General features: G+C 41.6%; 1 protein-coding gene across 1 annotated transcript; it reads left to right on the top strand.

Moving 5' to 3' along the window:
* The first annotated feature begins 1,031 nt into the window (after nucleotides 1-1,031).
* ttc19 (tetratricopeptide repeat domain 19) lies at nucleotides 1,032-12,217 on the top strand. The gene is made up of 10 exons (XM_072688182.1): nucleotides 1,032-1,745; nucleotides 3,924-4,009; nucleotides 4,712-4,822; nucleotides 4,912-4,950; nucleotides 5,084-5,140; nucleotides 7,899-7,960; nucleotides 8,252-8,346; nucleotides 8,717-8,871; nucleotides 9,567-9,729; nucleotides 11,160-12,217. The coding sequence occupies exons 1-10, from the start codon at nucleotides 1,478-1,480 to the stop codon at nucleotides 11,324-11,326; spliced, it is 1,203 nt and encodes a 400-aa protein (XP_072544283.1). The 5' UTR covers nucleotides 1,032-1,477; the 3' UTR covers nucleotides 11,327-12,217.
* The last annotated feature ends 765 nt before the right edge of the window (nucleotides 12,218-12,982 follow it).

The following is a 12,982-nucleotide window of genomic DNA, read 5'->3' as shown; positions in this document are numbered from 1 at the left end:
TTTTAATTCATCATATCTGCTCTCAGTATGACAAAAAAAAAAACCACTTTACAGTGAAGAAAAATACATGATCTTTTAAAGTTGTTGCTTAAGGTGGAGGCTTAGGGTTGGGTTTCAAGTTTTATAAGATTATAGTCATAGTGCATAATGTTCACACACACACTTTATAGTACAATTTTCATCTTTAGATTCAATTTATGCATATAATGTATACACTTATCAGTCCCTGCTTTCTGCAGAGCCCCTAAAATATCAAGTTAGAAAATATTATATTAAATATTTACAGACATTATATTAAATATTTACAGACATTTGCACCCCTCAATTTAATCAGTCATTCCCTCAATTAATCAGTGTTTCCACAGTTTAGAGCTATGCTTTAGTTCAATTAAGGAATATTTTTTAATTGAGGGAAATTGAAGGAATGGTTTGTTGAATTAAATAATATGTGTTACATTATTAAATTAATGGAATAATTTATTAAATTAAGGCAATACATATTTTACATTGAAGAAATAAACAATTAAAACAAGGGAATTATTTATTCTGAAGGAACAATTTATTAAAAATGATGGAATGATTTATTGAGGGAACAGTGTTATTTATTTTCACCTGAATCCTGATTGGAGCGGCAGGGGCAGTGGTGGCTCAGCGGTTAGCTGCAAGTGGCAAGTGGCAAGCTGCCACTGTCGGGCCCTTGAGCAAGGCCCTTTACCCTCTCTGCTCCCCGGGCGCTGGAGTGTGTGTGTACTCACTGCCCCTAGTTCACTAGTGTGTGTGTGTGTGTGTGTGTGTGTGTAAGTGTGTGTTCACTACCACAGATGGGTTAAATGCGGAGGACCCATTTCGCTGTACAGGGCACACTGTAAAGTGACAAATACGTGCACCTTTACCATTTTTTTTAGTCTACATGACTCATGTTCTTTAAAAATATCCTTTCAGTCTGATTTTTATTATTTATTTACTTTTATTTATTTATTCATTTATTTATTCTATTTTTTTTATTATATCTTTTTCAAGTATATTCTCATTTTAACGTAACTTTTAATAATAATTGTTGACTGAGAAGTTCCGTGTGATTTCAGCAACGCTCGACGAAACGATTGTCAAAATAAAAGTCTCATTCGTATAAATTTTGAGGCTCCGCATTGAGAAATACACGTGAAGAGGATTTGTATATATAAATATGAAAAACCGAACAAAACAACACTGCCTCAAAAACAAAAAATAAAGCGACAGATAACGAGGATTAATAATGCTAAGTTAAAAAACTGCATTGCGCTCATATCTAATAATGAATCAATAATCAGAACACAAAAGTGTTCTGTAATAATAATAATAGTAATAATAATAATAATAATAATAATAATAATACTGTAGCGGACAAACTGCAGCTCTTTAGACCAATACGACTCTATATATAGTGCCTTATCACGTGACCACACAGTCCACCTCATTACATGACCAAAGAGGAAACATGGCGCTCCCCTCCAGCTGTCGTCTGTTTTTGGCACAGGGGATCTGCGGGAAAAAGATGGTCAGCGAGGGAGCGAGAAGGTTGAGCCTGTGCAGCCAAACGCGCACTCCCCACCAACCAGCAAGGCTCGTTTCACAGCTGCTGCAGCTGCGCGGCTCTCAGGGACGAAGGTCGTCCAGGTTGTTCAGGAATGCGGTGTGTCCGACCGAGCAGAGCAGGACGGGGGGCAGCGGGTACCGGCGCGGGGTCGCGCTGTGGAGCGCCCTGGGTGAGTACAGCCTCGCAGACTGGGTGAGAGGTGTGTGGGTGCTGCTGGACTGAGCTGCACTGTTCAACGCAGCATGTGACAGTACATGAGGAGCGTCTTCTGAAGCTCGGGGGGGACATTCGGGGGGCTGTTTTACAGTGTATCCCCCAGACAGGCTTGGGGGGGGCTGTTTTACAGTGTATCCCCCAGACAGGCTGGGGGGGGGGGCTGTTTTACAGTGTATCCCCCAGACAGGCTGGGGGGGGGGCTGTTTTACAGTGCATCATCTCAGAGGTGAATATTCTTGAATATTCATCAAAATTCAGTGCTGTGGAAAAGGGATTTGCCCCTTTCCGGTTTCTTCTGTTTGTCCATATTTCTACATGTTTCAGATCATTTAACAGCTTCAGAATCACTGAGATGCTCCACTGATCTGTAATCGGGAGAATAGCATCTCTACCATCGCTTCTCCAGGCCTGGAACGCTGCTAGAAGGCTAGAAGGTCTCAAGCGCAGCACATGGTGCCACGTTCTAAAGCCATGGCAAACATTGGCATTAAATTGATCAGTCTGGAAAGTCTACAAAGCCCTGGTACTCCAGCAAACCACAGTGAGAGACATTACCCACACTGGGAGAAAACCGTGGTAAACCTTCCCGGGAGTGGCTGGCCTCCCGAAATTGGAACTTTTTGGAAGACATGGCTGCCTGTTACATCTGGCATAAAGCTAACACTATATACCGCCATAGGAAAATCATCATCATCATCATCATCATCATCATACCAACAGTCATACCAACAATGGTGGCAGTGTGATGTCCAGCAGTACCTGGACGACTCGTCCTATTGAATAGAGAGAACAGAATTCATGCTTCCATCAGAGATCCTGAATGAGAATGCTGCCCATCAGTTTGTGGTCTAAAGCTCAAACGCAGTTGGGTTATGAAGCAAGATGATGATCCCAAACACCCCCCCCCCCAATCACACACACACACACACACACACAGTAGCTAAATTAAAACAACTCCCCAAAGAAGAGAAGAATGTTTGATTGACAACCAGTGATTGCGATTAGGGGCAATTAATGTTTCACATGCTTGATATAAACTTAGATTAAATCTTAATTCAGTTAAATAAACAGCATTTAAAAGCTGCATTGTGTGTTTGACTCATTGTCCTTATCTTTGTATTAAAATGTGTTCGGAAATCCGAAACATTACATGCGACAAATGTGCAAAAATACAAGACCTGGGCAAACACTTTTTCACTGCACTGTATTTCTGGCATTAAGCACATTTATACGGTCTGTATTAGCTTTGTTACCCACAGCCCTCAGATCCCAGTGCCATGGAAATAAGCAAATAATGTTGAAAGGGAGGAAACTGTGACCATTTCCTCCCTTTCAGCATTATGTCCCCTTATCTAGTTCTGTAAAAGCCTGTAAGGTACAAGCTCACATTTCACAAAACACACACTTCAACTTAATAATTAAAAAATAAAACATTTCTATTGAAATTTTTTTTAAGTTTTGTTTTGTTTTAAAAGATAAGACCCCCTTACCGGACTGAACCCTTGAATCAGTGGTGGCTAGAGACAGTGGTGGCTCAGCGGTTAGAGCTCCGGGCTATTGATGACCGGGTTGTGGGTTCGATACTCTGGCTCAGCAAGCTGCCACTGTTGTGGCAAGGCCCTTCACCCTCTCTGCTCCCTGGGTGCTGGAGCTGGCATTGTGTGTGCTTACTGCCCCTAGTTCACTAGTGTGTGTGTGTGTGTGTGTGTGTATGTGTGTGTGTATGTGTGTGTGGATGGGTAAAATGCGGAGGACACATTTCACTGTACATAGTACATTGACAAATATCTGCACCATATAACATCCCCTTACCAGACTGATCACTGATTCACTGAAAATAGACAAAAGTACAGGCAAAACCCATGCTTCTGTGTAGATGCAGTGTGTGCTGTGCTGTGTGGTGGTGTTCATTTTTATAAACCGACCAGAATCATGTGAGAAACCACAGTTTGCATATGATGCTATTGACGGGCATACCAGTACCCAGAGCACAACATGGGCTGGTTTTGTTGCATACTCTATATTTCTATGGATTGTGGACGGCTTGACAGTTTCTCTGTTGTTTCCTCCGCTCTGCTATTATTACCTCTTTACGGATTATGCTTGTTTTTTTTTTGTTTTGTTTTTACAGCGTTCTCAATATTTGGAAGCACAGATGAGAGAACTGAGGCGCAGAAGACTGAGGATGAGATTATTCTTCTGTTAAAAAAAGCAAAGGTAATCCCTATTCAGTTCGACGGCTCCATCACTGACATCATAGTACTGTGACGGGCCGTGTGTCTATTAGTAGGTAGAGATAACCTCGGCCTGTAGTTTCTATGGCTACGAAACATCAGGACTGGCCAGTGGCAAATACTGACATTTGGCCAATATGTAGATTTGTGATGAAATGCATCCCACATGTAGTACACTAAATGTCCAAATCTTCTAAGGAATACTTGAAGCTGCTTTAGGTTGCACCCATTGCTGACACAGATGTGCAAATGCGCACACACACAGTGTGTCTGGTCCCTGTAGAGAAGTATTGGCAATAGAATAGGACTATTGGCACCATGCCTAATGCCAGGAATGGGCTAGAGAGGTTTAAAGCCCCCCAGCATTGAGCTGTGGAGCAGTGGAGCTGTGTCTCTAAAGTGATGGTTGGTGCTCCATCCAGTCTTTTTGGGATGAGGTGGGGATGAGGTGGGGTGGTCCAACATCCTGACCTCACTAATACTCTCGTCACTGATTGCAATCAAATCCTCACCGCAATGGTTTAGAATGGACCTGGACAGTAGAGACAGTTACTCCAACATTTTTTAATACCCTTGATTTTGAAAGAAACAATAGATGAGCAGGTGTCCCAATACTTTTGGCTATATGGTGTATGTAGCACAACAAGACAGTAACATGGTATATGCTTGTTTGTATCAATCACAGTACAGCATGATGCTGGGGGAGCTGGAGGCAGCAAACGTTTTGTTGCACAAAGCAGTCCGACTCGCCCATCAGAGCCACAACAATGATGCCATCATCTACACCTACAGCCTGGTACGGACTTGCGCCCATATTGCTGTAATAGACATCGTCAGAATGCCCTGAGGTTGTATGTGTTAATCTCGGTGTGCCTTCTCCTACAGATGGCCAATCTGGCCTTTATTCAAGGCCAGCTGGACAATGTGAGTAAGAGGGGTGTGGGGTGTGGTTATTCTCTCTGCCCATTCATCCAATGCCCCCAAAACCTGTGGAGCTCTTTTGAGCTCCAGGAAGAAACAGGTGTGTGACGCATGTGCTCTTGTCACCCACCCGCAGGCCGAGAAGTTGTTCAAAGCAGCCATGAGCTTCTTGCTGTCTAAGGGGACACCGCAGGTAAGATGCTGTTCACGTCTGGCATTCACATCTAAGTTCAGCCATGTAACTTCTCTGCTGCGTTCTCTCTTCACTGGCTTCTTGGAGCTGCTGCCCACATCAGATTTAAAAAACCCTGATGCTGGCCTACAAAGCCAAGAATGGACCAGCCTCTACGTACTTGATGGCAATGGTCAAAAGCGAATTAGTTCCAAGAGCCCTTCGAGCTTCAAGGACCCGGCTTGACACGCCATCCCTTAAAATCCACGGAAGACGAGCGTCCAGGCTTTTTTTTCTGTCCTGGCACTGAAGTGGTGGAACGAACTTCTTCCCCTGGCTGTCTGAAGTTGCTTGCTGTCTTCACACGCCACCTGAAGACCCACTTTCAAGAGTGCTTGGGCGAAGTGTAGTGTGGAGTACTGTGGTCTCCATACTGACTTTTGTATTCAGAGTAAACGGTGAAGCACTTTTGTAAGTCGCTCTGGATAAGAGCTAAATGCCATAGCATTTAACATGCGTCCACTCATAAGTGGACTGCAGAAAGTACAGGTGTGAGCCAGGTACAGGTGGTCAGAGACACATATGACCACATCGTTCTTGTAGTGTAAACTCCAAAGTGCGCCCCCAACAACAGCAAGTCCCGTCCACATCAACCACATCACTGCTCGAACCAGAAAATACATAATAACCGCAAGACCACACCGTCCACCTTCTGCACGGGTTAGCTGAGCATGCTACCATAACAACCTACCTAATGGATAACAGCAGTACTAGATGCCTCATCTCCATTAATTCATTATTAATGTGCGTCATGCTCTTTATCCAGCGGAAGTGACGTTTGAACGGCTATGCGTTTGGGCAGTCATTTGGGATTGGATCACTTGAAACACATTTTGCTACCTGGAGGCCGTAAAGCTCTCGATCTTTCCATTTCTCTATCAATACATTTAATCAAAATAGCCAGAATTGCTTCAGCATGGGCCAAAGACAGTAAGGGGTTGTCTTTAAAGTATGGACACTGTTTAAAACATAGGAATCATAGGAGGGAGGAAACGCGACTGTCTAATATCAAAACTAACTTTACCAAGCTAAAAAAAAATGCAATATGAATCACTAAAATAAATAAAAATTATAGTAAAATAATAAATAATAATACAATAATATAGCGAAACCAAGGGGGCTTACCTTGTTTATCTTGACAAAGTACACCCCCTCAGTCACAGTGAAACCACTGCACTGTCTGTTTAATTAGATATATCTAATTAAACATATCTCTAAATAACATATCTATGACAATCTATCTATCTATTATATTTAGATTATATCAGTAAAATTACCTGCATTTTAAAGTGAAATAAATGACAAATGTATATGAAGAAAAAAGGGGCAATATTTCTTCCATAATTTTGGATGTTAATGTTTTATTAAATGTAACACAATTTTTAAGATGCTGTTTATTAAAAGTTAGCAATAAATATGACCTCTAAACGGGTAAAACCCTAAAATTTGTAGAAATTTAATTGACTAAAACTCGACCAAAATATTTTATAGTTTTTGTCAACTAAAACCAACAATAACTAAATTACTAAAATGTGACTGAATGAAACTTCTTTTCCTACTTTCCTTGACTCTGCCTGATTTGGCCTTAGTAAACATAATGGCAGTTTATGGATGCACATGGCTACCGGATTCATGGCTGGATTAACTGTACAGGCTACATATGCTGCAGTCTTGGCTTTATGAGCATAGAGGGTGTTGCATACGTGGCACTTCTTGTAAGAATGAATAATGCAGATAGGACACTGAGAGAGTTTTTTTTTTTTTGTTAGCAATGAGAAGTCTGCTTTAAAGGTCTATTGCACAGGGCTAATGATTACCCCACCCTAGTCATCTTACCAAGTTTGGCAACCCTGTTAAGCTGTCATCATTTCTGTATAGCATGTAAATATTTCATAGCCTGGGTCTACACGGCTGCAGAATTTAGGAAACAACGTTTCAGTAAAGTATTCAGACACAGCTGGCCGCCAGCTGACCTACACGATCAGCCATGACTTTCAAATCGTATAGATCCCTCTCGTGCCGCAAAAACAGCTCTGAGTCAATGAGTCACGGACTCCACAAGACATAGCCATCGTGAACTTTTTCAGCAGTTTGTGCTTCAGTAGCTCTTCTGTGGGTTCTGTTGCGTTTGCCTTTGCTCCCTAAACGCTTCCATGAATCTGGCACCAGTTCACCAGTTGTCCATCTTTGGAGCTCTTTTGGTAGGTACTGACCACCATACCGATGAACCCACAATATTCTTACGCCTGCTTCAACATATCAATTGGCTGTGTACTTGCCCCTGTTGTACTTTAGTAATTAATGTTATTCACTTCATATCAGTGCTTTTAATTTTCTGGCTAATTGTGTAAACACTATATGGAAACTTAATAAAAATAAATTTTCAGTCACAGTACAGTCAGTATATACAATAGTGGGTTGCATTGATGTTCAAACAATGTAAATGCATTAGATCTCATTATTTACAGACAGTCTGTTCACCATCCATAATAGTCTGCTAAAGTACTGTATCAACATATAATTGGACATGTATTCTAGTGCCCCCCCTCCCTTTACTATTGTAGTTGCCTGCTCTGTTTGTGCTGCATTATGTCACAGTTCTGTATAAAGTAAGCATTAAAGTGTTGGAATAAAGGGCTGTGCGTAATGGCTTGTATATGGATATGGATCAGTCAGCATATGGGTTTTTAATTCTGTGTGCACGGTTCTCGTTGAACAGGATGACAATGCAGTCATTGAAATGTCCCTGAAGCTGGCCAGCATCTATGCCACCCAGAACAAGTGAGTGAGTTTTTTTTTCCTCCATCCGTTACTACAGTGGATATCTGAAGGCAATTCAGTCTGCTTCTTCCAATTTAGGCAGGATCTTTAAATTATTCACTTTGCCCTGATGCTCATCTAGTCCACTGCCGCAGCTCACAGGAGTGGAATTCTGAAAACTCATTTACATACATTTGGCAGTTTATTTACAGACAAATCTGATGGACTGATTTATGGAAATGGATGTGGGTAAAATAAGGTGGGGTTCCATGGTTTACCTGTAAGTGGCAGCACTGTGTTATTTTTGTGTAGGAATGAATTGGCAGAGCATGGCTTCCAGTTCTGCACAGAGTCGTTGGAGGCCAAGATCGAAAAGCATAAGGAACTTCCCCCTGATGCTCTTTCAGGTATCAAAACTCAGCCCTGTGCTACTTTAGTGCTTAGAGATGCATGCTAAAAGAATTCTTTTGAGATCATGCCAATACTCTACAACTTCCTAGATTTCTAATAGTTAGTAGAACGCTATAAAAAACATTATAAACAAAGCTGCTAATTATTCTATAAGCTCTGTCTGAAACATACTGGTGTCTGGTTTGTAATATTAAAATGACATTGTATTATTATTATTTTTGAATAAAAATATAAAATGAAAAGCTGTGAATTCATTGAGTCCAAGCTTTTGAATGATTGCTGTATTTCTACAGTTACTAGTACTAGTGTTCTGCGGACAGTGTGTAGAGGAATTCCTCCCACAGTGTGTTTGTCTGGTTGCTGTAGAAGAGGAACGGAAGGACACTCACCTGCTGCTGGGGCTCAGTCTGGACGCCCGGGCGCGATACTTGGCAGCCACGCACCGTCTGGCTGGAGCATGCAGGGACTACCGCCGTGCTCTGCAGATCTGCCAGGAGGAGCAGGGAGTGAGCCATCCTCAGGTACAGAGAGCAACAGGCCTTTGGTCACACTGGCTTGTGTCTGACGTGGTATGCAAATAATAATAATAATATTTTATTCCAAGTAATCTGGGTGCATTTCTACTGGGGCGTTTATCATCAAGGGAATTTGTAATATGTGTATGTATGCATGTGTGTGTGTGTGTGTGTGTGTGTGTGTGTATATATATATATATATATATATATATATATATATATATATATATATATATTACAATACAGTGGTGCCTGTCATGAGGTGGGATCTGGAAGTTGATGTGCAGAAAGCAGGGAAAATAGACAAGCAGTGTAAGCAGCTTTGGCAAGGGATTTCTAGTTTACTGGTTCGGAGCATCTCTGAAACTGCAGGCCTTGTGGGGGGTTCCTGGTATGCAGTGGTCAGTACCTACCAAAAATGAACCAGTGACATGGGTGCCCAATGTTTGATGTACATGGGAAGAGAAGGCTTGCCCGTCTGGTCAGATCAGATTCCACAGAAGAGATACGGAAGCACCTAGACGATACACAATATTGCAGGTGATCTTAATGTTATGGCTGATATTTGAAATGTTAATGTTATGATATATAAATATTTACACACACCCTCATCATGCAGTGATGAGAGTCCCCGTTGTCATTGATGTGTTATAAGACAGTTGGACAGTTGCCAGTAGCAATGATGTGTGTTTGTGTTACAGACGCTGGTCCTGATGAGCGATTTGGCCACAGTGCTGGACTTGCTGGGGAAGCATGATGAGGCTTTGGCTCAGGTGCAGAAGGCTGTGGACCTGGGCCAGGAGGCTGGACACCCCGACCAACACGTACTGCTGGGGAACATGGCGGGCATTCTAATGCATAAAGGTGACCGTCTGTTTGTCCTCTCTTTATCAAAACGTTTCTGAGGACTGGGATTGCCTGATGGTCTGGTAACAAAACGTCAGTTAAAAGAGTTAAGAGAATTAGTGAGGTCACATACTGATGCGCGATGATTAGTTTTGCCGCTCCGACCCATTCCAGGTATTGGATGGAGCTCGATCAGTCCAGAGAATGAGGTTCCAGTGCTACTGTCTCCTGGAGGGCTTCATATCTCTCTAGCCAAAGCTTGACTTTGGGCATAGTGACCTAAAGCTTATGTACTATGCTCCAGAGCAGCCTGCTCTCCTGTTCTCATCTAGTTTTAAAAATTGGCTCAAGTGGCAAACTGGAACTCATCTGCTCCCTAATAGCGCTGCACAGAAAACGGAGCTTTTCAGTGCACAATCCACAGTTTTCTTATTTGATAACCTGCAGATGTCTTTACTAATAGTCACGCCTGGTCTTCCAAACAGCCTCTTAGCACAGAGAACACGTAACACTTTCTCTGATAGATGATCTATGAGACTTGTGGGTTACTTTTTTTATTTATACAGCATTTTGGCACAGCTATCAACTGTTTTAATGAGGGCTTACAAGTCAACATTGCTAAAGCCATTAAGTCTATAAGCAGTCATAATACAGTCTATAACCACATTCTTCATGTTTTCTGCAGAATGTAGTCCCAACATACACACACTCTCTACAAACATGCTCTTGGACGAACATTTCTACAACAAGAGATGAGAAATGTTAAGCCACAGAACATAGACAGTACTGGAACCTGAACTGAGGAGCAGTGTTGCCCTGTTTGGCCGGGGAGGGTGTAGTATGTGTAGTCTCTGTTATATACAAAACTGTTGGAAGATGCTCCCCCACAGGCTTGAGAGTAGGGATACCAGCATAATTCTGGATATGTAGTGTATTTTATTAGCAGGCTGCTTATTAGACATTAGCAGTGGGCACTTTTTTTAAGGTGGCAGCGTTTTGTGTTTTGCAGTTTGCAGTTGACTGTGGAATTGGATTTGAATTTAGCAGAAAACACACTTGCTGCGTGCTGAATACTACCATATTTTCTTTTTATGATTGAGAATGATGATGATGCTTAAATGCTGACGTTTCCTTTTCGGGTTTTTAATTAAAAGATATCTGTATTTGATGCTGAAAACGTATAGTAGCTCCATGATACAGGCTGGAGACATTCTTACAGTTTTGTAGTTTGGGGGTAGGAGATGTAGTGAAAATATAAAATCGCACTATTTAATGACAATTTAAGAATTCGCTGCAGGGATCTCTGTGCAGTGCCGCTGATTAACTTGTTATTTTCAGTTGAAGTAACTTATAGTGTACATTCCTGGAGGTCTGGATTATGCCATGTTTGGTAATAGATTAACGTTATTAAGCCTTTCATTGAGAGGTGCTGTTTGTTCTGTGCTCAGGTGAGTTTGAGGAGTCCGTTAAGCTGTATGAAGAGGCTTTGACACTGGCGCGTGCAGCCGGAGATGAAGACGCAGTGGAGCAGTTTGAGGAAGGACTAAAGGAGCTAAAGAAGAGGAAAGAGGAACAAAGCACAAGCACTAAAGCAGACCCTCCATCTGAGGAGTGACCTGTGTTACGGTCAACACACTGGAAATGCACTCTGTCCAATTATTCCCTAGAGGAACTACATGACCGTGTACATGATCCTTCGTCATCATCTTTTTTGTTAGTTTTTTTCCTCCCTTGTCCACTTCGGGAATTTTAAGCATAACCATACAAACTGCACTTCACTGTTTTTTTCCATCTGAGAGTCCTCGGGAACGATGAGGCTGGGTCTGTGATCATTTTTAAACCGCATTGTTTAAAGCTGCTCTTGGGAATGGTTCTCCTGGAGCAGCTGACTCAGGAAGGACAGTGTTGGAGAGAAGTCTCATTTTCCAGCGTGACCTGCTCGTCACGTCTGGATGTTTCAGAAGGACGGGAACAAAGGACGTCTGTGATGCCTGTGGGTCATCAACGCTTCTCTCTCTGCTTCTCCCCTGTGTTTGATGTGTCGAGTGATGTGATAAACCTGCACGAACTCAGATTTGTGGGCTGTGTTCTTTTAAACATCCATGTTTCAGATTCGGATTTCTGATAAAACCAGTGCCAGTCCGATCTGATCTAATTATTGAGTTCAGACACAATCCAGCCATACGGTTTTATTTAAAATATGTAAGAATGACATGTACATGTCTCTTATGTACAGTACATAAGGTTTCATAAGACTTCCTGGACGGATTTATTCTTTTTTTATTAATATTATATTATTATATTATTATTATATTATTAATATTTATATTTGTATGTGTTAAGTAATATACACTTCTGTTACAGTAGGGACGTTCCGATCCTGTGAATTTGTAATGGCTTTGGTATCTGCTGTAAAGGTTCCGAGCCACTTCCCATTCTTTGCTGATTTGCTGTAGCTGAGTGTCATCTGGTGTCCGCTAGGACAATAAATAGATTTATTTATTTATTTATTTATTTATTTGTATTTTTTTTTACTTTTTCTAAAACTACCCTAGACAGAGTTCATCTGTGACATTACTTCAGCAAGCAAAAAAAAACAGAGCTTTGTTTTAACAGTGACGTTACCAGTTAGCAGCCAAAACAAAGCTAATGTTGGATTCTAAATCTAACTCTCCATTCCACCTTAATTAGTGCAGCAGTCCCATTGTGTACATTTCAACAGCAAACTGCAACTGCTGCATTATTTAAGGTGGAACAGAAAGTTTAGGGAAGAGAAAAGGCTAAGCTTAGAGTTAGCTAGCTTAGAGCCTCGCTGTAAACGTAATACAGCAAACAACACATGGTGCACAGAGCTGCAGTTAAAGACAGTGTTATTGAATATGTCAGAAGAGGATTTAAATTCTTCACTCTTCCAGAAAATGTTTGTCTATGTTCTGCCATTTTTGGTCACGCTGCCAAAAGCACTCAGTTTGGATATAGCTATAGTCTTGCAACGACAAAGATATTTTATTCCAGTGCATTTCATCTGTTTGGGAAGCTATAACATTACTCCCATCTCGTCTTTACTCTTGAAATTAGAAAAGAAATTAGTGTGGAAATGCTCTGTTCTAGCAGCGAGAGAACCACGCTCCTTTCTTTGGTTCTATAATCCAGCTCTCAATGGCACAGTCAGAACCGAGGAAGAGGCTAATGCTAATGAACACAGGCTAGCACTACATCATTAGGCTGAATGGTCAGGTAGGTCAGTCAGTCTGGACTGTAAGATATTAAA

Source organism: Salminus brasiliensis, chromosome 9 (assembly GCF_030463535.1).
Source record: "Salminus brasiliensis chromosome 9, fSalBra1.hap2, whole genome shotgun sequence".
Lineage (NCBI taxonomy): Eukaryota > Metazoa > Chordata > Actinopteri > Characiformes > Bryconidae > Salminus > Salminus brasiliensis.
Note: the sequence above shows the minus strand (reverse complement) of the source record. Positions and strands in the feature narration are given on the sequence as shown.

Excerpts from the sequence above, each read along its gene's own strand:
- ttc19 (XM_072688182.1), top strand. The coding sequence starts at position 1,478 with ATGGCGCTCCCCTCCAGCTGTCGTCTGTTTTTGGCACAGGGGATCTGC. Across the intron at positions 4,010-4,711 it reads TTCTGTTAAAAAAAGCAAAG|TACAGCATGATGCTGGGGGA; the intron begins GTAATCCCTATT and ends TATCAATCACAG. Across the intron at positions 8,347-8,716 it reads TCCCCCTGATGCTCTTTCAG|AAGAGGAACGGAAGGACACT; the intron begins GTATCAAAACTC and ends TGGTTGCTGTAG.